The sequence below is a fragment of the Spermophilus citellus genome, assembly GCF_964194105.1.
Source record: "Spermophilus citellus genome assembly, chromosome: 2".
NCBI classification, from domain to species: Eukaryota; Metazoa; Chordata; class Mammalia; order Rodentia; family Sciuridae; genus Spermophilus; species Spermophilus citellus.
Window position 1 is genome coordinate 220,221,980 of NC_138183.1, and position 27,062 is coordinate 220,249,041.

The 27,062-nt window shown below is 34.2% G+C and overlaps 1 protein-coding gene across 1 annotated transcript; it reads right to left on the reverse strand.

Moving 5' to 3' along the window:
* Positions 1–1,100: 1,100 nt before the first annotated feature.
* On the reverse strand, positions 1,101–26,796 carry CCDC34 (coiled-coil domain containing 34; the record flags this gene model as incomplete). Its single annotated transcript, XM_081282273.1, is given in 7 exon segments — positions 1,101–2,446; positions 4,477–4,618; positions 5,168–5,326; positions 14,439–14,546; positions 21,141–21,276; positions 26,338–26,759; positions 26,761–26,796. Coding segments are annotated over 7 exon segments (1,215 nt in total). The 3' UTR covers positions 1,101–2,234.
* Positions 26,797–27,062: the final 266 nt, after the last annotated feature.

The following is a 27,062-nucleotide window of genomic DNA, read 5'->3' on the forward strand; positions in this document are numbered from 1 at the left end:
CAAGAACTGAATTCTTAAAGACCTCCCTCTTTCTTCATCTCAGCCCATAAATCTGCTCTATAAATCTTTCTATTTCTGTTATAATTATCATTATTTATATAGCTATCAGGCCAAATAACTAGAAGTCATATCTGATTTTTCCTCCTTCTTAATCTTCCAAATAATAGCAGCCCTGTTTGCTCCATCTCAAAAATATAACTCAAATACATCTCTATTTCTTATTACTGCTGCCATCTTAATCCAAGTTATCATGATCTCTTTGCTAGATGATAAAAAATGTTCTAAACATTTCCCTCCTCCCATTCTCCCCTCCCCCCAATTAAGTAATTTTCTTCAGAGCAGCCAGTGTAATCTCAAAGAATAAACCAGACCTTATCAATTTCCTGTTTAAAATCTTCAGAGGCAATTACAATTAAATCCAGGCACAGTGGTGGACAGCTATAATTCCAGCAACAAGGGAGGCTGAGGCAGGAGATCACAAGTTTGAGGCTAGCCTCTGCAATTTAGTGAGGCCCTAAGTAACTTAGTGAGACAATGTCTCAAAATAAAAAAATAAAAAGGGCTGTGGATGTGTCTTAGTAGTACAGCACCTGTAGGTTCAATCCCTAGTACTAAAAAAAGAGAAAGAATAAAATTCAAACTACTGATATCTATTGAACTCAGGATATACACTAAAATGATTAATGACTGAATGAAAAGTCTTGCTAGAATAGTTATAGTTAACAGTTAATCTCAGCTGTGAAATAGAATGTTTATTAGATATCACAACTACATGTGAAACCCTCAGAAATTCAGATATACATCTCTCTCTCTCTCTCTCTCTCACACACACACACACACACACATACACACACAGAGTTATATAAAGCCAAAATTGCTTTTATAGAGAAAATGCACTTACATTTTTTAACAGAAAAATATTGCTACCCTGAAAAATTCTACATTTTCTCTATAAAGGCAAATTTACTCAAATAGAACGATTATCTGGACGTTTCACTATTTCAGGAGTTCTAAGAAATATGGTCAAGGGTCACAAGGGCCAGAAACATAGCTCAGCATAGCTCAGTGAGTGTGAGGCTCTAAGTTCAATCCTTAGTACTGCATAAAAACAAACAAACAAACAAACTAAACCTAAATCTCACCAACATTTTGACTAAACAAACCCTACTGATTGCTAACAAATTGTTCTATGCTTAGAAGTGCATTTTTCTAAAGTTGTGATTATATGAATACACTTTAAAAATTCTGTTGTCCTTGCATTGTCTAACATACTACCTGATCACCAGAAACTTGGCCAGTGACTAATCTGACAAAAATATGGAATATATTCTAAATAGAAATCACTTTAAAATGAATAAATTTTCATTTCTTTCTCAGGCCCTAAAAAAGATAACAGGCTTTTCCTAAAAAGCATATTTAATAAAATTTAATACAAATTGTGTGCTATTTTAGTAAGCATTTCAACTTTTATCCTTAAAATGTGTTTATTAATAAGATCTGTGATTTCAACCTCAGCAACATAAAACTTAACAATTAACATTTCAATATTAAAAAATAATGTAATGACAATCCTAATTTCAAAGCTAACAAAGAAGTACAATTAATGTGTAAGTATTTTTACAAAATAAAGCACAATATTACTAAGGTCTCAAGATTATGACACATCAATCTAAGATGCAGAGCATAAAACAATGTATTTAGATTTTCCTTTGAAAGTCCCAATTCTTATTTCTGTAACAAAATAAACTTTTACTCAGTTATTTTTAAAATATCTAAATGGGAAAAGTACACTAAAAGCCATCAACAAAGACTGTTTTTTATTATTCTTGGTTTCTAACCCATTTAGAAAACCATGCAGTTTAGAAATGCATATTTGGACAAATTAATCTTAATGTTATGTTCTTGAACATAAACATCAGCAAACAATATAGAGTATGAAATAATACAGGAAAAATTTTTGGTTTTATGGGTATTACAGTGTGGTTTTAATACAAGCTAAACAAGCACAATTTTTAGATTTATCATGCAAAACCATATGCCAAGATCAATCTTAAAAGAAAAACCAAAACATAAAAAATACTTTTCTCAATTAATCCTTCAGACTCCATATAAAATACAAAAATTAGTATGACAATAATCACATCAAGTACTAACTTGCTGATTGAGAGGTAAAAAATCTTTTTGATTTCAAAATTAAATAGCTTCAGGTAAAAGCATAGTATTTTCCACATATACTATCTTTCCATTTTGCACAGAGTTCCAAGGCAAAGATTGCTTCTGGCTTTATGAATTACCAGAGATGACCTGTGTGGCTGACTTATCACAGGTCTTTTATTCTTCTTTCCTGATAGATCCTTAGCTTCTTTGGGAGGTGGCATATGAATTGGTTTCCATGGAATTGGATTACAAAAGGCGGGTTCTGGATAGGAAGTTCCATTGTAAAAACCTACAATCATTGAAAAATCAGAACAAAACAAAACAACTAAACTTCTTGAGAACAATTACTTATTTTAAAATTCCTAGAAAATGTTAGACTGTCAAAAAGGCGAATTATCACTGACACACCAAGCTAATCTGAATACTTTTAAAAAACTAACACTTTCAAATATAGTAATGTAGTAAAAGATAATTCTGAGAAGCCAAACAATATTGTTAAAACATATACAAAAAATAATGTTGAAAACCCAAATAATATTGTTAAAATCTATGCAAATAATAATACCTGCAAAGGTTTTACTATGGAATTAATTTCAGAACCATAAAATTGAATAAAACCTTCATTTCTTAACTCTGTCTAGGAAATGACTTATTTGTGAACCAGTTTCCCCTTGTCAGAGACTAAAATTTACAGAAAAATTTATTTTGCTTATACAGCTAAAGTGAATCAAGATTTTTGTTTAGAACCAGGGAATTTTGATTTATTGTTATTCAAGTTAATAAGATTTCACAGAATCAGTGTAATTTTATTACTAATTAAAGAGCATCTTTTGATGAACATACTGTTTAAAAATTGTGATGCCTGACAATAATAACTATGTGAAGGAAGAACATTCTGTAAATTATCTTCAAATCCTTTGGTCATTATAGGCACACAAATTCCTTTATTTCATAATTTATAAAAATGATAGGATAAAGAATAAAGACTTAAGGGAAGTACAGCATGCAGACAAATATGTTGCTTATTAGAATGAAGGGAAGGGATGGGGATAGGAAAAGAAAAAAGTGAAATGAATTCAAAATAATTTTCATATAAATGTATATAAATACACCATCATGTACATCCATAAGAATGGGGTTCTAATTAGAATAAGATATGTCCCATATTTATGTAGTTATATCAAAATGAATTCTACTGTCATGTATAACTAAAGAGAACCAGTAAAATAAAAAAGATAAACTCATTTAAAAAGCAAAGTAATTTAATAAAATAGTCCATTGTTTTAGCAATTAATTTCTAGTCAACATGTATATTCCCACCTAAAGTCTTAGCTTTACTATTTAATCATTAGGTAAAAATCACTTCTTATTAACCTTTTTTTAAGCAAGAAAGAAAGAGAGGGAGGGAGGGTGGCAGGGAGGGAGGGTGGCAGGGAGGAAGGTGGGGGTAGGAGGAGGAGGAGAAGGAGGAGGAGGAGAAGGAGGAGGAAGAAGCCATCCTCAGTAGCTAAAATGGATTAATGGATATAATGAATGACCTCTACAACATATAAGAGAGGCCTAATCCTGACAGCAGGAATGTGTCTTTCAGACCCTGGCAGCCCACTTTGACTGCATAATATGTCAACACATACTTCACCAAGGTGGTCAAAACAAAGTCTGGAATATGTCCCATTGTGTGAACAAAACAGAATGGGAGTATTTTTAATAATAAATCATTTAAACAAGTGAAGGCAGCTGTCATCAAGGTATGAGCTTTCAACATAAAGCACAAAGAAAAACATGCAATGCCATTTATCATCAGACCAAGCCTAAAGGCCAATTGGTTCTGTTTGGTCATGTGCTATCTATATCCCACCCTGTAAAAAGAATGTGCCAAAGACACTGGAAGCTCTGCCTTAGAGAAGGTTAGAAAAAGGGTAGGCAAGATGAACCCTTAAACACATCCTGAGTAAGGCTTTTTCATCCAAGAATGTAAGAGCACTACCAGGGATGCTAGCAATTGAACCCAGGACTGTATGCATGCTAAGGACATGCTCTGTGACTGAACTACAACTCCATTCCTGAGAATTTAACTTATTTCCTAATGTTAGAAATCATTGCTTAAAAGTATAAGTTGCAGTTTTACAACCATTACCTTTATATATTATTTATGGAGAATGAATAAATTCCTACCAACATAGTATAATTTTCTAAAAGACAGTAATTTGAAATAAAAATAAATTTTATAAGTTTCTATTTCTGTGAAAAAGAAACAAAATGTATAAAATTTGCTTCTGCAAACCATACTTATGTAAGCCACATAACATAAAAACTAACCTGTAAGTTTTCCATTGGCATAACCATAGCTCTTTACAGCTGGACGAGGTTTACTTTTTGCATTTTCCAACCATTCCTTAAACTTTTTATCTGCTATTTCCTTTTTCTCTTGTAATTCGACTTGCCGTTGTTTTTCTTTTTCCTTAAAATGACAAGACCAAAGCATTTCCAAGGATATTCTATAACTAAACATTCCATTCAAATTCTACTGAGTCTTTTCTCCCAGTTGCTTCCTCTCTCAATGGCTTACTGGCCACAATATTGAATTATATTTCTATAATTTGAGAGTAAAATTGAACATGATCAGGGATGTGATATTAATGTGTCTTCCTCTAAACAATAAGATATCAAACCCAAGAAAAAAGAAAGCAATCCGCCTTCTTTTTAAACTAATATATTATACAGTAATATGACTAGATAAAAGTATATTGAAAAATATTTAAAACAACTAACAACAATTTTGAATATGACTGAAAAAATATATAGGCTTATTGAAATTACTCAATGTACGGAAACCAAAAATATATATTCATTTTGAAGCTTAAAGACAACATAATATAAGTAAGGATAGTTTCATATCTTTATGCTATGATACGGTCAATTCTCTAATCATATACTTTTTTCTAAAATATAGTTGGCACCTATGAACACCAAAAACATATATTCTAACTGGCTACTTTAATAAAAATACCTTTTCTTTCTTCTTCTTCTCACATTCTTCAGCAATTTTTTTCTTTAACCATTCTTGATATTTTTCTTTTGCTTTTTCTTGCAAATGTTCTTTCTCTAGTTCTTTTGCTGCTTTCTCCTCCATTTCTTTATTCATTTTTTGTTCTCTTTCTTTCCTTTTCTTAAATAAAAATAGGAATTTTAATTGAAATACCTGTAATTATTCTCACATAAGAAAGGATTATTATATGCAATAATTTTCTAAACTTCTATTATTCTTAAAATAAGTGGTGTAACAGTGGTTGGCACAATGTGGTTTATGAGAATATATTACATACTGCAATTACCTGTTCAATGTCAATAACAGGTATTACTGCTTGGCTGTAAGTTTCATTAGGAAACTGACAAAGATCTTGCTCACCAACGTATACCTGCAACTGGGATAGTGCTGAGTAAACAATAGGTGCTCAATAAATATTCTTTAAATAAATTAGTGAATAAATATTACTATCTGTTAGACTTCTGAATCCTAGTATTTTTAATGGATGTTTACCCTCATGTATATAAACATTTCCTAGATAGATAACTTGTCAATACAAATACTTAGATAAGCATTCACCATAAGTGAGTTATAGAGTTCAAATAAATAATGCCTGCTGAAGATTGCATATAAGGACATAATTGGGCAAATCTTTAGGTATACTGTTTTATATAGATCAGAGGCTTGCAAACAAGGCTAAATGTCAAATTCGGCCCACAGGCCACCTGTATTTGTAAACAACATTTTATGTAAGTATGGCCAACTCATTTTGCTTATATATTTGCATATGGTTTCTTTTACTCTACAAGAGCAAAGTTGAATAGTTGCAACAGAGACTGCATGGGCAGAAAACCTGAGATATTTAAGATCTGGCCCTTTTCAGAAAAAGAAAAATTAATTTTTTACATAGACTATAACTCAATGCTTTTCTTCTCCTTACTCAAATGATAACCTACCAACTGTAGTTAAATTCTAAATAAATAATAGCATGGATAGTTCTCTTTATCAAAGTTTTAGAAATTAATCTGAAAGGTATAAAAGGAATATGGAATACAAATATATATAATGTCAGTTTTCATGGAGCAAAGAAAGATGATCCAAAAAGAGAAATTCCTTCCCTGAAAGTATCTTGTAAAATACTGTAATATAAATTAACACCCAATTTTTACATACAATATATGTCCTGTTCAGTGCTGTGCAGCACAAGCAAGTCTTGAAAATCAGGGCTTGCACCATTCCTCAAGTTGATATATTTCTTTCTTGCTGTGCAACCAATAGTTGTGAAAGGGAATCTTTTCATAACAAAACCTCAATACCACTGGAACAATAACGGATTTTAATTACTCCTCACTGGAAGAAAATCTACAAACTGAAAATGGTCTTGGAATATATCTCTCTTAATCTGTGTGATTTATGACTCTCCTGCCTAACCTCACCAACAAGAAATCATCTAGTCCCTATAATGTTTTCAATGACAGAAACTAACCCTTCATTGGTATCTATACCTCACACTATTCTATGTACTTTATTATATATATGGACCATCAGTTAATTCTTACAATCCCAGTATGAGGTAGGTACTATTATCATCCTATTTACAAAGGAGGAAAGGAAGGCATAAGAGGGTAATTTGCCTAAGATCACACAGTAAATAGTAGATCAATAAAGATCACAAAGACTTCTAAATGGAAGAATGCTAAAAATAATGTTATGCCAAAAAATTTAAACCAAAGTGAAATGTCAAAACTCCTTAAAACATACTACTTCTCAAAATTAATTCAAGAAGAAATAGTAGCTGGATAACCATTTATTATAAAACAATTCAAAATTTAAAAATTTACCACAAAGTACTCTAGCTTCTGATAGCTTCATTGGTAGTTTGCAATATACATTTAAGGAAGAAATAATACCAAATGACTACACAAATTAATTTTATGTTACAAGATAATATCAGAAACAAGGCAAGATAACTGCTCTATAGCCCAAAATGTGAAATAATTAGAAATATATGTAACAAATGATGCATAATACCATCATTAAGAACCAAATAAAACTGATGAGAAATAAGACAAATAAATGGAAAGAAAAAACATATTCATAGATTTTAAATTTGATATTACTAAGAGCCATTTTCTCCAAAATGATCTACAGATTTAACAAAATCTCAATAGTGCCAGGCACTATTCAAGCAGGCATAATTAACACACTTGAAAAGCAGATGCTGAATTACATATAGAAAGATGCAAAGGAACTAAAATAAGTTTGGAAAAGAAAACAAAAGTTGATTTATATTATCTATTTTTTAAAAACTATAAGTTCAAGAATTATAGAGCTGTAGTAACAAGTCAGTACTGCTGACACAGGATATAAATCAATAGAAGAGAATAGAATTCAGAAATAGATCTGTGTGTGTGTGTGTGTGTGTGTGTGTGTGTGTGTGTGTGTGTGGTCAACTGATTTTAAACAAAGTGCCAAGGATTATCTATTCAATTAACAGTGGAACAATTGAATATATATATGCAAATGAATGAACCCCAACCTTTAACTCAACCAGACATTAAAATGAACTCAAAATAAACATACACGTAAAGCTGAAGTTAAAAAACTTCTAGAAGAAAACAATGAATAATTTATACTCTTGAACTACACAATGTTTCTTAAATAAAGACATACAAACCATAACCATAAAAGAAAAAAACTGAAATATGGAATATCGTGAAAATTTAAAACTTGTGTTCTTTAAGCTGGACACAGAGGTTCATGCCTATAATCCCAGTGAATAGGGAGGCCTCACACAATTTAGCAAGATAGTGTCTCAAAAAAAAAAAAAAAAAAAAGGATAGGGATGTATCTAAGTGGTAAAGTCTACATGGTTTAAATCCTCAGGGAAGGAAGGAAGGAAAGAAGATCATTCTGCTCTTTAAAATATAGTATTCAGAAAAATTAAATGGACCATGAGTGATGGCACACACCTGTAATCCCAATGACTCAGCAGACTGAGGCGGGAAGATCTCAAATTCAAATTCAAAGTCAGCCTCAGCAACTTAGCAAGGCCCTCCTAAGCCACTTAGCAAGACCCTGTCTCAAAACAAAAATTAAAAAACTGGCTGGAGATGTGACTCAGTAGTTAAACATCCCTGGAGTTAGTCCCTGGCACCAAAAAAAAAAAAAAAAAAAAAAAAGGAAAAAAAATTAAATGGGAGGAAATATTTGCAGTGCATTTATCTGACATTGGACTTGTGGTCTGAATATATAAAGAATTCTAGGATTGGAGATTACTCATCGGTAGGTGTTAGACTAGGTGAGTAAGGCCCTGAGTTCAATCCCCAGCACCACATTAGAAAAAGTGAAGAGAAATGTACAAAATTCACCCAGTGTCACATGTACCTATATTCCCAGCTACTTGGGAGGCTCAGACAAGAGGATCACCTGACAAGCCCAGGAATTTGAGGCCAACCGGGGTAACACAGTGATATCACTAAGATCCCCATCTCAAAATAAATAAATAAATAAATAAAAATAAAGAAAAGAAAGAATAATTCCTACATGTCTTTTGGCGGGGAGAGGAGGCTTGTTGAGGACTGAACCCAGAGCCTGCTTAGCTTGCTCTCTGTCGCTAAGTTTTACTCAACCGTGAATTCTTACAAATTATTATATCTTAATAAGAAGTCATATAACCCCTTCAAAAAATGGGCAACAGACTTAAATCGACACAAAACAAATCCAAAAGAAGCTAACAACAAATGTAGCTCAGTTGTAGAGCGCTTGCCTACCATGGTCAATAAGTATAATAAACTGAATTGTGTCCCTTCAACTCCTATGTTGAAGCCTAACTCCCAAGTGTGAGGAGATAAGACCTTCCAAGGGTAAATCAAACTTAAATGAGGTCCTAATCCAATAAGACTGATGTCCTTATAAAAAGAGGAAAATACACCAAAGATGTGTGCACAGAGAAAAAGCCAGAAGACAAGCCATCTGCAGGCCAGAGGCCTAAAGAGAATCCAAATCTACAGACACCTTCATCTTGATTTCCAGTCTCTTGGGATGTGAGATAATTTTCTGTTGTTTAAACCATCCAAGTCTGTGGTATTTGGTTATGCATCCCTGAAAGACTAATACAATGAGCTTATAAAAAGATGAGAAACAGCATTAGATCTCAGGGAAATAAAAATTAAAACAATGGCATATACTATACACACACTGGAAGAACTAAAATGAAAGACTGACAATATAAGGTTTGCCAAAGATGTAAAATATTTGGAACTTTCATACAATAGTCATGGGAATATAAATTGGTATAAGCACCTTAGAAAATACTTTGGCAATTTCTCATAAACACATTCTTACCACATAGCCCAGCAATTCAGCTCCTAAACATCTACCCAAAACAAATGAAAACAAATGTCCACAAAAGACTTGTATATAAATGGTCATAGAATTTTATTCATAATATCTCCTAATGGAAAACAATCCACTGACCATCAACTAGTGAATGGATAAACAATTTGTGCTATTCCATGGGAGACTACTCATCAATAAAAATGAATTAACTATATATGAAATATCAGGATATATTTAAAAACAAAAGAAGTCCAACACATTCTTTCATTCTGCTTTTAAGGAAGTATAGAAAGTAGAATCTTATATAGAGAATAGAAAGATTTCCAGGATATTTGGAGCTGGGGCTGGCTATGGGAAGGGAATGGGGGTTGGATGCGAAGGGAACTTTCCGGAGTGATGAAAACGTTCTTGTGGTGCTTATTAATTATACAGGTACGTACATCTGTCAAACTCATAAACTTAAAATAGGTGTATTTTATTGCACAGCAGGCAGTCAGAATATTCTGTCACTGCTACTGAGAGAGCAGTCAGCCATTAAGTGGCTTCGGATTTTCTAGCACACTGGTTCTATATCACAGAGGAGAATAATTAATCTTCCTTTTCTAAAATGGTGCCCTGAAAGAACCTTTGTTTCTTACAAGTAAAAGAAATGAACAACTGGCTACTTAAAGTTTTTGACTTTCTATTTTAATTCCTCTAATAGGGCCTACTTGGCACATAGAAAAAGTTAAGTAAACATTTGTTGAAAGCATGAATGATACACTGATAACAGTGTTATCAATTATATACCTTGTTGATTTGAATTAAGCCTTTCAATAAAATATCAGTGTGTTTTGAGAATTAAAAACAATTTTATTTTTAAATAACTTTTTAAAACACTGAAAGTAGAGGCCTTTTTCAAAATTTGTATTAATGTGCAAAAAAATTAATCTGGAAAATAAATTAGCATAGCAACACAAATATTAAGTGTACTCAATGAGATAAGCCATTTGTTTTAAAAGGATTTCACAATTTACAGTCATATTAGAAGAAAGCAATCTTGCTAATGTATACATAAATTCTTTTGTCTGATTTTTTGATAAAACACAGTGAAAATGACTTAGAGAAAATAGCAGCCCAAGATACAACTAAAATGAAGCTGGAGGCAGCAGAGGACCACACACCATGAATGTAAACAGAAAGCTAGATGCCAGACAGGAAGAGAAGAACCAGGAGAGCAGTCTTTACAAATACAGGTAAATGTAACTAAGGCTGAATAAGAAATCTGATAGTTTTTAAGAAAAAAAAAAAAAAGGAGGGAACAATTATTCTTTAACATGCACAAGAGGGGCTGGGGATGTGGCTCAAGCGGTAGCGTGCTCGCCTGGCATGCATGCGGCCCGGGTTCGATCCTCAGCACCACATACCAACAAAGATGTTGTGTCCGCAGAGAACTAAAAAATAAATATTAAAAAATTCTCTCTCTCTCTCTTTCTCTCCTCTCTCACTCTCTCTTTAAAAAAAAAGAAAAAAAAAAGAAAAAAAATAACATGCACAAGAATGCTGCAGAATAGGTAAATTAATTTTTCAGGGTTCATCTCTGAATCATTTTCTACCTTATGGAATCTTGCTTTCAATAATTAGTGATTTATGTCAAGGCAAACCACTTACTCCAAAAGAATTTTTTCCTCAAAAATAATTGGATTAGGTCTACTACCACTAACTAAAACAGTGAATATATATCATATATCCCTCAGCAGTATCTTATATTCTTAGAAAAACAACAATTATGTTTGATTGGCATGGTAAAATTAGCTTAATGAAGTTAGAAGATAAGAGAAGCTTCTAGAGGAGAGAGCACACCATACATGGAGAACTATTTTCATATAAACTTCAAAAAGGTGTCAACCAAAATTTTGTAATGGTCATATAGACTTATTTTGATTGTGACATTTATTCAAAGTACTCTTTTGGGGATGAAGTAAACAAACACAATCCATAGTAATTGATTTCTAAACAAACACAATCCAAGTAAGGATCAAATACTTTTATGGTTATAATATACACACACATACACACAGACACCTCTCTAACCAATTTCCTTCTTCTAATGCCTGGATGATGAAGGTTATGTTATCTTCGACTTACTGAAATTATTTGATACTCATAATATCACTTGGCAGCAGATTCAACAATAGGTAAGGACAAAAACTATAATTAAAAATTTAAAACTTTGTCCTATAATTTGAGCATTTATCTAAATTCACAGTTAGATTTTAATAATAAAATCAGTATCATTCTAAACATAAAATCACAATAAAAAACAAAGTGATAGCAGAGTAATTTTTTTTTAAATGGGGGTTGGGGGGCAGTATTAGGGATTCCACTCAAGCCCTCGTGCATGCTAGATAAGCAGCCTATCACAGAGCTACACCCTCCCCTAGACCTCTTTTCATTTCATTTTCATTTCATTCAGAAAATTGCCCAGACTGGCCTCAACTTTGTGATTCTCCCATCTCAGCTTCTGAAGTAGTTAGAGTCAACAGGCATGTGCCACCATGCCCAGCTATTTTAAAATTTCTAATGTATCAGGCTGGGGTTGTGGCTCAGTGGCGGAGCACTTGCCTTGTACATGTGAGGCACTGGGTTCAATCCTCAGCACCATATAAAAATAAATAAACAAAATAAAGACCTCTTTAAAAAAAATTTCTAATGTGTGATCCAACATAAGAATGTATTAAAATTGAAAGTAGGGATATGAAGGATAGCTCAATGGTTGCATGCTAGCCTAACATGCTTAAGGCCATGGGTTCAATTAGCACCACAAATTAAAAAATAATAATAATAACAACAACAACAACAACAATAAGAAAGGAAGAATAGGAATATAGCTCAGTGGTAAAACCCAGCATGAGTGAAACACTAGTTTTGATCCCCAGCACTGCAAAAAAGAAAAAGAAAAAAGAAAATTCCTTCACTCATTCAGTTAAGAAATGCTTACTATATACAAAGAATTATAAACCTTGTAATGGATAAAAAATAATATAAAAAAGAATTATTGTTCTTAAAGATCTTAAAATTACAAGGAAAGCAAAGGGATGTACATACTACAAAACAGCCATTTTTTTCTTTTTTATAAAACATACACAAAATACAAAGCATCATATGATAAAGTGCTATAAAAGTTAATATAAATTGAACAAAGATTCACAGGAAAGAACCTCTAACATGTGAACAGCCAATCTGCATGTAGGAAATAATCTGAGTTAGATGACAAATGGAAAAGTAGAACAGAGGATATGATGAGATTCCATCCTGATAAAATACCATATGTAAAAATTAGGAAATGAAAAATAGTAAGAAGATAAGTATTCTCAAAATTTCTCAAGAATACATACTCTTGAGGCCTGGGCAGTACAGCCGAAAGCTCAAGATTTCTAGGAAATTTATTTATATGTTAAAAATAATGTAAAAAAATTTAGTGCTCTCTTAGTATATGCAAGGCCCTGGGTTTGATCATTAACACTTTGAAAAATAAAATAAAAATAAAACTTACAGTCTACTTCTTTATATACCTATGTTTGCTTTACTATAAAAATATAACATTTTCCTCTCAAAAAATTTCCAGTAAAACTAATACTCCAAGAAGATGGGGAGCGGCTGTGATTATCTTGTGTGTGCTCCCTAAATAATCCTAGTAAAAAGAATCAGCATAGAATATGCATAGAATAAAGAGAAAACAGATGGTAGACATGGCTGAAATGCTACTTTGGCTTAGGGAATAGAGTGGAGGCTCTTTAACCAGTCAGTCTAGAGTTGTTAAAATCTCAGTCAGAAGACAGTACAGGTGTGGAACATGAAAAAAATTTTTTAGACTTAAAGAATGACAGTCAGATCTATTCAGCAAAGATTAATCTGGCAGAGACATACAAGAAGGGTTTATTCATTTAACAAATATTCCTGGGTACCTCTAATGTGTGGTAATGGATAAGCTGTTGGAGAACTGAAAAAAAGAAGAAAATTCCTGATCTTATAAAGAACTTATATCCTAGTATGGAGAAGTAAACAATAAAGTTGAAGGAAGTAATGAGACCATTCAGAAAATAAAAGAGAAGCAGCAATTATATATAGTAAAGGAAGGGATGTTTTGGAGCAACAGAATTCTATTGTTCTTAAGTGACTGAAGACACAGTAGAAGTAATAGAAATAAAGGAATAATAGGAAAGAGTCTATGAAGAGAAATGGGGCAAAGGTATTTTTTTTTTAGGTGTACACATTTGGAGTTGCCTGCTGATCTAATGGATAAAAATCCAAGACTCAAAAAATTCAAGTCTAAAGATTCAGACTTGGTGGGGCTGGCATTGTAGCTCAGTGGTAGAGCGCTTGCCTAGCACATGTGAGGTGCTGGGTTCCATCTTCAGCACCACATAAAAATAAATAAATACAATAAAGGTATTGTGTCCATATACAACTAAAAAAAATATTTAAAAAAATATTTAGAATTGCTGAATGCAGGCAGACACTAGTAGAGGTCACAGGGACAGAAAAGAACAAAATTAGAGGGCATCCAGGCTCTGTAGTGCATGCCTTTAATCCCAGTGACTCAAGGGGACTAAGGCAGGAGGATGGCAAGTTAGAGGCAGTCTCAGCAACTTAGTGAGACCCTGTTTCAAAACAAAATAAAAAGGGCAGAGATGCAGTTCAGTGCCTAGGCTCAATCCTTAGTACCCAAAACAAAAGAAGAGTAAAGGGCAAAGGGCAGAAGACAGAGACTTGATAAATATTCATGAGGGTAGGGGTAAAAAACAAAAGCAAAACCCCAAAGAAGAAAGAACCTAAGAGAAATATAAGAAAAACCTAGCTAAGGACTAATTGGAAGAAAGACTTTGAAAAGAGATGTCAGGATATGTGTATGCATTTTTTTCCTTTTTACCTGTTCATTCTTTTTCTGAATCCATTCCTTGTGCTTTTCTTCAGCAATTATTTTTCTTTTTTCACGTTCTTCCATTTTTTTTCTTTTTTCTAGTTGTTGATTTAATTCCTGTGGATTTCATTTAAACAAAAGGCAATGTTTAATGGAAGTACCCAAATCACATATTTTAAAAAAGGCTGAGCTTAACCAAATTAAACAAGAATATAGTTTCCATTATAGAATATATACCACTACTGATAATAACTTACTTAAGTAACTAGTCTACAAAGAAAGAAAGCATTGGTAAAAAGTATAAGTCATTTTTTAGAAATGCAAATAATTGCTTGGCAGCAAAACACTAGTTTCTTAGACTAAACTTCAGCTAAATTACCCTCATTGAAATCAACTTTCCCACACATAAATTTTGGCACCACTGTAAGCTATTGGCAGTAGCTCAAGAGAATTGCAACTTTTTTTTTACAGTTATAAAAAGCTTCAAGATTCTTGCTGAAGATAAAGAATAGGAATTAAGTAATCCCTAAATTAAAATTTTAATTCAGAGTTACACCAAAGAAGAAATGTAAAGAAGGTATTCAGTTTTCCATAGAGAAAAAAAGAATCAGAGTTTTCTTCACAGATTTTATAGCTGCTGAGATATAAAACAAAACCACATTCATACCCCAGATTATTTAACTGCCTTGCTGTCACCAGAATCTACACGTCTGGGCATTTCCTCAGGAGAAAGAATGTGGAAGGTATGGCCAAATAAAACTACAAGTTGAATGCCACCACTGTCACTCATCAGCTAAATTATGGCATTAGTTGAGAAAGCTGTTCAAACTAGACTTCTCTAGGACTCTACAATCATAATTACTGGTTAGTTTTCTTCCTTCCTTAGATACTAATAATCAGACACATTTATGAATCTTCCATTGGTCCCCCTTTCTCCTTCCCATCTTTCCTTTCTCCCCAAACACTTACCTCAATGGGCAATTTTCCAACTCTCAGGTTAATTCCAGGATCTTAAATGAAGATAAAACTTTACACCAAGAACATATTTTTTTGTACTTTAGAATAACTATTCAAAAGATACTTGTTTACTTCTGATCTTAAAATTCCACTGCAAAGAAAATAGTTGCCCTATCTCGCTTAGAAAATCTTCAAACTTTGAAACACCATATCCCACAAAACAAATATCCACCTTGATAGGATTCTTCACTACCTCATAGCTATTACTCCTTCATTACTCACTCAATACACTTTAATTGAGTGCCTGCCTGCTATTGATCTAACAAGAACTGTGCGTGTACACACACACACACACACAAACACACACACACACACACACACACACACACACACACACACAGAAAGATGAAATCCTAGAAGTCTCTCATCTAATCCTTCTCTGTATACCAAAGAATAAAGTGCTACACTCTGAGTTATTGGGTATAAAAACAGGAGTTTGGAGAAAAGAACGAAAAGGGAAGACAAAGAGAAATGGTTTGAACCAGGATAGTCAGAAATGAGCAGTTTCTTAAAATAGTGAGAGAAGATGACTTTAAAAGAAGTGAAAGATGTGGGTGGGGATGATAATTAATTTAAAGTGTGGTACTAATTTCCTCTTTAGATAGAAAGAGGTTTTTTGAAGACAGAGTAAATTGAACACTATGATGAAGAATACAAGTCAAAAGGGATGATTTAGAGCTCTTATTAAGACTGAAGGCTGAGTTTGAAATGATCAGTACTATTCTGAGGGAGATTGACTAGAAGGTTACTACAATATACTCTATAAGGGGAAGACAGTCTGGACTTGTGCCAGAAAACAAGTAAAAGGAGAAACACACAGAGTGTGTGTGGGTGTGCAGATACACATGTGTGTATGTATGTGTATATACATGTGTATAAATATACATATAGTAAAAGGCTAGATATAAATCTGACAACTATACATTTGAAATTTTCCAAACTAGTTCTAAATTTTCTTTTAAAGAAAAGTTTAAATGTATGATTAAGCATAATTGATTATATTTATATACTTTTTAAGAGTCTTCCGGTAACTCAAAAGGAGGAAAATTAAGATGTTGCATTACTATTTTATGAATGCCAAATTTTAGTTAATGTTGATATAGGGGATAATAAAGAAAAGATCCAAAAGTACCTAGAAAATGCTACCACTGACCTGAATAGTACTGTATTCTTAGAATGTCTAAGTATTTGCCTACCCAGAATATACATCACATTCTCAGACACCACCCTCTCTTCCAAGGCTAGCTCCTCTTAGAATTTCCCATGCTGAATGGCTCCATCTGTTCACCACCGAGGCAGGCCTCCTCCAGGATACAGCAGGAGTCTTCTTTCCAAAAGCCCCTTCGTGGTCTTCTGGTACACCACTGAATTTCAACAGGATTATAGCTATTTTCCCATAGAGTAAACATTTGGTTATGGAAAACCAAACTCCAAAGAGGGTCCTAAACATGCATCATTATTTCAATACATTTGCCATTTTCAAATAATATTTTACTATTGAAGGTAACAAAAACAAAAACAAAAAACAAACTGACAATTTTGAGTTTCACCAACTCTATATCCTACCCTATTCCTTCCTTAAGGGCTGATAAATAGCTGAAGATTAAATGGTGAAGTTAAAAAAAAAAAAACAGGAAAAATGTACCTGGACTAGTCACAAAATAAATAATTTTTATAATTTTGAACAGATTATATTAAGTCAAATGTTAAAAATTAAAATTAGCCAAAGACCACAGAGAACTTAGAAGAATTAAAGAATTATTTTAAATAATAAAAATGTAAATATATTTAATAACCTACAAAACCAATGTGCTAGCTTGCATAATGTCAATGTTAATTTTCAGTGTTTACCATGTTTATCATTTCAACAATATTACAAATGTATAACATTTTTAATAGGGTAACTGTAAAGGGTTAAAACAATTTTTTAATTCAATCTCACAGAGATGTCTAAAACAAATTTAAATGTCTGTTACTGAAATAAAATTTATGAATGAAATGAGCTTTTTAATGATTCAACTATCCTTTAAGTTTTCCTTTAAGTGGGGCACAGTGCACTTGCCAGTAATCCCAGCAGCTCTTGAGGCTAAGGCAGGAGGATTACTAGTTCAAAGCAATCAGCAACTTAGTGAGGCCCCCAGTAATTTAGTGAGACCATGTTTCTAAATAAACTACAAAAAAGGACTGGAGATATGACTCAGTGGTTAAGTGCCATTGCGTGGTACTGAAAAAAAAAAATTTTTCCTTTAAATGTTAAAGGAAGAAAATAAGAAAGCAAGAATAAGTTCAAAAGCAAATACTAAGTCTGATCTATTTATTTCTAAAATATTTTTTGATATCGTGGAAAAAGCACATAAATTGGAAATCTAAAGAACTTAATACCAGTTCCAGCTCTGCCACTAACCAAACCCTTGGCAAAGTTACTTCTCTGGCCTTCATGCTTCTTAGCTTTAATAGGGATCTGAAATGAACCATTCCTTATGGTCAAAAATCTGTGCTTTTAATGACATGGTTTATAAGCAAATTAGGGAATAGAGTAAATAAGGACAGAAAAATAAGGGAAAGCATGACTTAGGAAATAAATAGAAAGGCATGAAAATCCAAATAGATTTTGGCTGAAGTTTATAATGATAAGCCATCTTCTAATTCTGCATTGTTTTCTACCAATATCATCAGTCCCCCAACACGAAATGTCTCTTGTATATCCTGCAAAGCAAACTGATCCTACTTCCAATGGAAGTACCTCCAATTTACACTTTCTGGATGACAGAAGTTAAACATTATTTCTGCAGAAAGCTATGATAGTTTTCAGCAGTATTCTTTAAAAGAAAAAAAAATAACGTTTTCACTCAAAAGAAATAAAATATAAAGACCATAACAGCTCAAAATAAGCTAACAAAGCATTGAGTAGATGACCCATATGTTATGATTGATAGGTACAATTCCTTGGCGTGACTGATAGGCAAGATTCATTCAAAAATATCTTAAATTGGTTCAAAGTTAAGTAATGAAGTAGTCATAAGAAATGTCAAATTACTCAAAACATGAAAAGGCTTTAATCCATACAAATAATTATACCCTTCTATATGCTTAATGGTTGTGGTAAGGACTTTATATTTATTATTTTAATCTGTTCTTGAAACAAATCTTCAGAGTAGTTATTATATACTTTCATATGCAATAACTAACTCGTATTGAGTTCTTTCTATATAGTAGGCCATATCCTGATATTCATTTAGACCTCATAATAACACTAAGAGGTAAATATTATTCTCCCCCTTTCACTGATAAAGTGACTCTCCTTACAAGTGACTTCTATAGTAGCTAGAAAAAAACGCAAATGAACTCTGCTTTACCACTAACTTACTCTACCAGTGTTTTCCAAGTTGTGAGTCTAAAATCAATTTAAGATTATAATTGACTTTCATAAAAAAGAATACCATGTTTTGAATAAATTAAGATACTTTTTCAAATATATATGTATATTTACATCTATGCATAGGTTTATATTTATGTACAACATGAAAAAATAGATTTCTCACTGTGAACAAATATTTTTCAAAAACACTACACAAGGACTGATGAACAGTGGTAGAACCCTTGCCTAGCATATGCAGGGCTCTGGGTTTGATCCCTAGCACTCCAAGAAAAAAAGAAGCAGGAAAAATAAAAGCCACACTAAACATTGGAACTAGTAATGTTAAAAGAATTAGTAATGTTAAAATCTAAAGTTGAGGTAAAGGGAAGAGTCTGGGATCTCAAAAATAAACATTAATTCTGAAAACAAATTAAAAAAAAAAAAAACCTTTTCCAAAGGCTATGACTAGCAGTGATAGAAATGCCAATACCAATAAAAAACAAAATCGGCTATCTTTATACTTTGTTTCATTTAATCCTCACAAAAATCCTATGACAGGTACTATTTTTCCCACCTTGTCCAGATGGGGAAACTGAAGTATAAAAGTCTAAATAACTTGGCTAAGATACCCAGCAAGTAAAAAGACTAGAACTAGAGCTTTTATTAAGCCTGGCTGAAACTAAACCACAAAGTCTTTTTCAAGCCCTGTGCTTGCTAAGAGGAAATAAGTACTACTCTCACAGTGTATATTTCCAGGAATAAATTTGTATTCTAGAATACGAAGTATCATGTAAAAGGGAAATGCCAGAATATACTAATTTATACAATCATTTGAATCATTCCAAGTCTCCTGAACAGATGATTGCCTACCTGGTAGAAACCCATCACAAAAATAACAACTAGTTTCAAAAGCAATATGAAAAATTTCAAGGAAGATCATAAAGGGCAAAGAAAGTACAAAGCTTTAGTCCCCATGATTTTTTATAATACCATGGTTACTAACAGACTAGAATAAACTAAAACATCCAACCATAGTGTACCAGTTTACTATATTTTAATATATATTAATACATTTTAAATATACTTTGATAATAAGCAATCTTTTTCTTTTCTTTCTTTCTTTTTTTTTTTTTTTTTTTTTTTTTTTTTTGTGGTGCTGGGGATTGAACCCAGAGCATTATGCATGTGAGGCAAGCACTCTACCAAATGAGCTATATCCCCAGCCAATAATAAGCAATCATTTTAAAGTGATGTTGAAAAATATTTAATGAGGGCTGGGGTATAGCTCAGTGGTAGCGTGTTTTCCTAGCAAGCACAAAGCCTTGGGTTAGATCCCCAATGCCACTCCAAAAAATAAAAAATAAAATGACATGGAAATATATTAATAATATAACAGGCAAAAAAAACAGATTGAAAAAGATTGAAACTATTTCATTAAAAACAAGAAGTATCTTTCACCATTTCTGTGATGAAAAGAAATCAGAGAGTGAGTCTGGATAGGGAGCTTAGGAGATAGCAAGTTATACAAATCTATTTACTTGCTAGGGCACATGCTCTTTGATAGGTAGAATAGGTTCCTGTCTTTATTTCAATTTTTCTCTTCTTTCTTAAAACTTTTCCTGAGTATATAGTTGAATTTACCTAAGTTAAGTGCAAAATTCTATTGTATGTCTCTCTAGATATACATTTGTACATATAATCAGCCCTCTGTATCCATGGGTTCTGCAACCATGGATTTAATCAAGCACAGATTGAAAATATGCCAAAAAAAAAAAAAATACTGTGCCTATACTGAGCAGGGACACATTGTTTTCTTGTCATTATGCTGTGAGCAATACAGTATAATAACTACTTAGGTAGTGTTCACATTGTATTAGGTGATATAAGTAATCTAGAAAAGATTAAAAGTAGATGGGGAGATATATACGTTAAATGCCTTTATATAGAAAGACTTGAGCATTGAGTATTTTGCAATCCAAGAAAGTCCTGGAACTAAACCTCTTGGATACTTAGGATGACTGTTTTTATTTTTTAAAAATTTACATAGAAGAAAGTCTAGAAGGCTATATTCCATAATATTAACAAAGATTATTATTAGGTGGTGAAATTAAAAGAGATTTTCATTTTCTTAATTATATTTAGCTATATTTTCTGAATGTTCTTCTAATGAACATACTGCTTCTATAATTAGATTTATTAAAATTGATATAGTAAACAAATACAAACAAACGCACACATATTGTTTTCAGGAACAATAAGATTAACATTTTAATTTACAACAGCAACTCTACTCTGTGAGCTCAGAATCAAATAGAAAAAATACTGTCTAGTTGTACCTCTAGAGCTTTCTGTTGCAGCCGGTCACGTTCTTCTTTTTCTTTGCCAACAAACCACACCTCCCATGGTGTCAGGCTGCTTTCTCCTAAGTGCACTTGTTTCTGTTCTTCTTGGTTATCTTCTGATTCAACTTTACTGCTATGAAAGAAAGGATACTGTAGAACTTATACACGAAATACTTCTCTTACTAGTCAAAAATCATTTAACTATACAATGAAAACAAAATCTAACATCATATTTTCAATACTATTATTTTAAAAACATGAATCAATTATATAAAGCAAAAATATGCAAAATCAGGAAAAGGAAATCTAATTTTGAATTACTTTACTCATTTAGTTAAGCCACTCCCTTCAAAAACCAAATTATTTAAAAACCCAATGGAATAACTTGAGCCCAACCTATGTGCCTCAAGGTCACTTGAGGAAATTATTTATTTCTGAAATTTTATTTTTTTATTCCTAAAAATTCTATCTATACAAGTAATCACTAATTACTACTAGTATACACAATCTTTTGTAGGTGTGTGTGTGGTACCAGGGGTTGAACCCAGGGCCTTGGACATGCCCCTGAACTATATCTCCAGCCCCACTACCACATACACACATATACACATAACTTTAATCAGATCCTGGGGCAGACCTTTCCCTTTCCCTCCCTTATATAGCATAGAAAAAAAAAGTAATGTGTACATATATACCGAGAGAATGATGAAAAACAAATAATTTAATAATTAGGAATTCTGGGTAAAGGATGAACAGAAGTTTTTTATATTCTTTTTTCTTTAGATTTGAAATTGTTTTGAAGTAGAAAGCTATAGAAAAAATATACCCTTCTCTTTTTCAGTGCTGGGAATTGAAGCCAGAGCCTCATGCATCTTAAGTATACTCTATACCAACTGAGCTACACCCACAACTGCTGTGGCCTTCTCTCCTTCAACATTTAATATTTTGTTTGACGACCTTTTGCCAGTTCTAAGAGTATATATCTCCAATCTGGTTATCTCTTATTGTCCTCATCTCCACTTTGTACCTTCTGTCAGTCTGACTCTTCCGGGTATACAGAAAATTAACCATATGAGTAAATAAAGAACAGAAGGACTTGGCTGGATAAATAAGCCTCACAAAACTTATGGAAAACTTAACAATCAGCACTCATGGATAGTAAGATTGTTCAGTACCCAACAAAGCTCCAGGGGCAAGTTTATTATATAGACTCAGGTGTGTGTATCTTCAACGTTGTTCCTTCTAACAAACAGTTGCCTCACAACTGCTTTGTACCACGTTTTCTACCTCATAGATTCAGTTTCCCTAATTTTTTTTGGGGGGGGAGGTTATGTTTTTTAATCATCCATTCATGTCTTTACAGAACTTGTATTCTAAGTGGAAAAGAGACATTGTTAATATAGTATTTCTTAGGCACATCTTTCCTTTTCAGTCTTGCATTATGATCTCATCTGTTCTCAGCTTCAACTATCACTATATGCTGGTGATATCTGGATCAGCTATTCTGGGCCAGATCTCTATCTTAAGTTCCAGACTTATTTCCAACCATTTGATAGACAGCTCCATGATATTGAACTCAGTCAGTTGAAAAAACAAATGTAAGCATTTTCCAGCATCCACCCCCCTCTTTCTTCCCCACTAAGAAAAAGTTTACTCCTCTTATAATCCTAAGTGAATGTTACTACCATCCACCCAGTTACCTAATCCAGAAATCCAGATCTGACTCCACCCGCTCCCCACCTCCATGTCTGACTCCCCCTACCCTCATGCCCATATAATCACTAGTCATGTCAATTCTACATCCTTCAATTTTCTCAAGTAATTCTCTTCTCCAACCTTTCAATCACTCCAAACATAAACAGTCTCTAGCCTTCCCTTTTAAATCATTCTCTAAACCTGTTGCCAGATTTGCCCCTCAATGCATCCTTTTATCATGTAACTTCTCATCTCAAAGTTCTTCAGGGGCCCATTTGCACACAGGATGAAATCCAAACTCCTGACATCCATAAATTGACTCCTGTCTTTCTTTTCATAAATGGGTGATCCAGACTCTACATTTCAGTCATGTTGAACTTCTGTGGGTTGGTAAATACATTATGGTGTTGTGCTCTGCAGCTTTTGCTTAAAACTGAAATGCCTTTCCTCTACCTCCACATATGGCCAGATTAAGAGCTGACTTTTGTGAGTAAAACAGCCTGGGGATAATATCTGTATCTGCTTCTTCCTAGCTTGTGCACATATTTAAATTTCTTTAAAAAAGAGATCTCATCTGTAAAATGGAGATGACAGTAGTAGCTGCATGAAGAAGCTAAAGCACTTAGTATAGTTCTGGGTCCTCAGAAAGTACATGGTATGCCATTTATTATAATTATTACTATAACTAACTGCTATTCTTCCTTCAAGATTTTATTCTGATACTCTATTGTCTGGGAAACTTTCTAAAAACTTCTGGATTAACTGCCTTGGGTTTCTTGTCACTGGTCTCCCTCTGCCACAGGTCATGAGTTCCTTAAAGAAAAGAACATGAATAAATAAATAAATAAATAAGAGCATGGCTGGTTGTGATAGCTTAGACCTGTAATCCCAGCAATGTAGGAGGCTGAGACAGGAGGATTATAAGTTTGAGGCCAGCCTGGAAAAATTAAAAGGTTTAGGACTGTAGATTAGTAGGCTGTAGATTAAAGCACCTTGGATTCAATCCCCAGTACTGGAAAAAAGAAAGGAAAGAAGAAAACCAAATATGTCTTGACTGAGGGTCTAGATTATGAAACACTGTCGAAAGAAGAAATTAGTCAAATCAGTTTTTTTTTTTTTTTAGATAACACTTAATACTTCCTGCCTTAACATTTTTAGCAAACATGTTCCAAATGTATAGCATATAAACTACAGGTATACCCATAATAAAGAAAGGCTTCATAATTAGCTATTTTATGACAAGAAACTTATTAAGGCACAACTTTCCTAACTGTAATTATATGAAAGTCAGAAAAGAACTAAATAGATAAGCAGTAGGCCCAAAGCATATTATAAAAGACTCCAGAAAAAATACTTTTCATTATCTTTTCTTGAGGTCATCTTTGATCATCTTCTCAATCCCAGCCAATACACTTGAAGGTCAATCCATCTTTTAAGCATAAGTCTATTTGTACTGAAAATTATCTTGAGGGATTGGGGTGTGGCTGAGTGGCATAATGCTTGCCTGGCATGTATGAGGCCCAGCACACACACAAATCTGAGCACATAGAGAGATATGTGCAGCCAATGCCTGAGTCTATCTCAAAGAAGCCTTATTCTACTGGTATGCCACAATCAGATGTAGCTGGTAAGGGACAGAGAGAGACATAAAATCCCAGAGCTCTTGGTTTCTCTTTACAGAGGATGCTGATAGCCCAAAACAATGGCTGGGCTATGACTCAGGCTGCCTTCCCTCATCTCATCCCATACAAGCTATCCAGAACAACAACTAAAGGAACACAGTAATCTTCTAAAGGAAAAGAAGTGCTAGTTTTTCTGAACCATTTGAGAATAATCATGGTATCTAACTATTCTCCAGGAAGGAGAAACAGGAATTCATTCAACACACATTTACTGAGTACCTAATAAGAATCTGACACTTGCCACACACAAGACCTAACAAATTGTCTTTCTAGACCCACATCCTCAGTATTCTTTTGACTCTTGGGGAATGAAATGTGCTTAGGCAGCCTTAGCCCTATTAGCTCATTCAGGCTTTGGGTGAGACATAGATAGGTCTGGCTCCTCCCTTGGCAGGTTCCGTTTGATTAGCATTTTGGCTTGAGGAAGCTAATGCAGGGTCTCAGTAGTTGAGCTGCAGTTTTTCATGGCATTTATTCCTCAGGCAGATAAACTATGTCCACATTGTTTAGTCCTGTTAATTATGCTCAGAAGGTATTTCACACATCTTTAAAATTCATTTTAAAAATATCTAATACCAACTAAGTCCTAAAGAGTCCCGACAAAGCATAGATGAAAATGGTCTCCTAAAACCCTAACTCTTACCACTGAGTCTATGGGGTTAATACGAGATGGCCTCTTTCTTGTTTTTTCAAGCAGCCTGAACAGCCTGCGTGGTTACTCTTCCTGGTTTCCATTCCCACCAACATACCTCTCATCTTTAAAAGAATAACTTTTGTAACCATGTATGGGTCATTTCATATGGTTCCACATTCCATTCATTCATTCCTTATATAGAGAGGGGCCATCTTGTCACTTACACATAAAGTATGGGTTCTCTGGTCTGCATTTTTTAGGTCTCCTGTATTGTTCCTTATATAGTTTGATGATCAGAAACTTGTAAATTGGCTTCTGAAGATGACATTTACCCCCAAATAGACCTACAATATTACATATTCCTGCAGTGATAGGCCTTTTGCTTCTATTTCTATACATCCCAAAATAGTCATGCTGTATAAGAGGGAACCCTGATCAGTTTACCTCACTACTAGGCCCAGGTCTGCTAATAAGTTGGTGTATGCCTTTGAGTCAGTCTTTTTATTTGTGTTCTGTGATACAGTTTTATCACCTGTAAAATGAGTGGACCGAGATGGGCTTTAATTTAATAAAATCTCGTATATTTTATTTATGGTCCCCAGTACCTAAACTAATATGTGACAAAACATAGATGTTTGCTGACTGAATCACTGTAGAAATAAACATTATGATGGTTTTTAATAATCCCTTTGCTTCAAATATTCTTTGATACAACAATAACTATTCCACTGAAAGTTCGTCCTCAGATCAGACCAACCCTGCCTCTGCATGCTGTCGTGGACTAATCTCTGTGCTTCAGCTCTTTACACTATTACAATCTACTACATAAAACACATTTTGGAACTAAGATTATGGACAAGAGTTCTTCAGTTCACCGTCTGGATTTCTGAGGATTCGTAAAACTCCTGAAATAGAAGCAGTTTTGTGTGTTCGAGACTATATACGGGCCATTTTTAAAGGAAACTGAGATAGCAGCAATTAAAGGGCTAAGAATCAGAAAACACGTCATCTTTAAGAAATGGCCCAGGACTCTCTGCAGAAAGGGCTGCACTTAAGGATGCAGGCGCCTGCTCAGCCTCTAAGGTGGAAGACAGGAGATTGTTTTGGTTTGCTGAAGGTACTTGGAAGGGTCCAAGGAACCTTGGGACCGGTTGTATCGGTCGGGCAGCCTCAGGTTTACCTGGCGCGCCCCGGTAACTCCGTTCCTCTCAGGCTCAACACCTCGGCCTCTACGTCATGGGTATCTTCGTCCACATCTTCCTCATCCTCTCCGTCACCATGTTCATCGTCAAACGAGAATCTCTGGTGGCCGAGGGGAGACAACAATGACATGGTGGAATTGCTGCAGCTCTGAGGCGGCGGCGACGAACAGATAGACGTCGCCACCGCCCCCAGCCTCTGCCCCCGGGGACCCGTCATGAGGACGGAGAAGGAGGCCGCGGAGGGCTGAGACTCGGAACTACAGTCCGCGGAGAACAGGATGCCGGGAGGGGAAGAAGCAACACTCCACCGCCCCACAGCCCGCATCTGGCCCGCCAAGTTCAAACCGGCAGAGCTGCAGCGAGGACGTGCTCTCCCAGCAGGCCCCGCGCGCGCAGGGCCCGGCCAATCCGGGCCGGCCCCGATGCCGCGTTGCCATGGCGACGCGAGGAGGACGCGAGGGCTTTGTCCGGGCCTGTAGAGCGTGGCTTCCTCTCCGTCTGCCCTTCTTCCTGTGTCTGGAAGGTGCCTGTTGCTTGTGAACTTGTTCAACTCTGTGTCTCTTCCAGCTCACACCTTCGGAGGCCTGGCCTTTTTTTGAGGTGTTGTTGCAGACCATTTGGTATTTGAAATAACGTTATTACTGATTAAAGCAACTCCTTTTAAAGGGAAAGAGGCAGAATTAAGGACTAACGTCCATCCCTC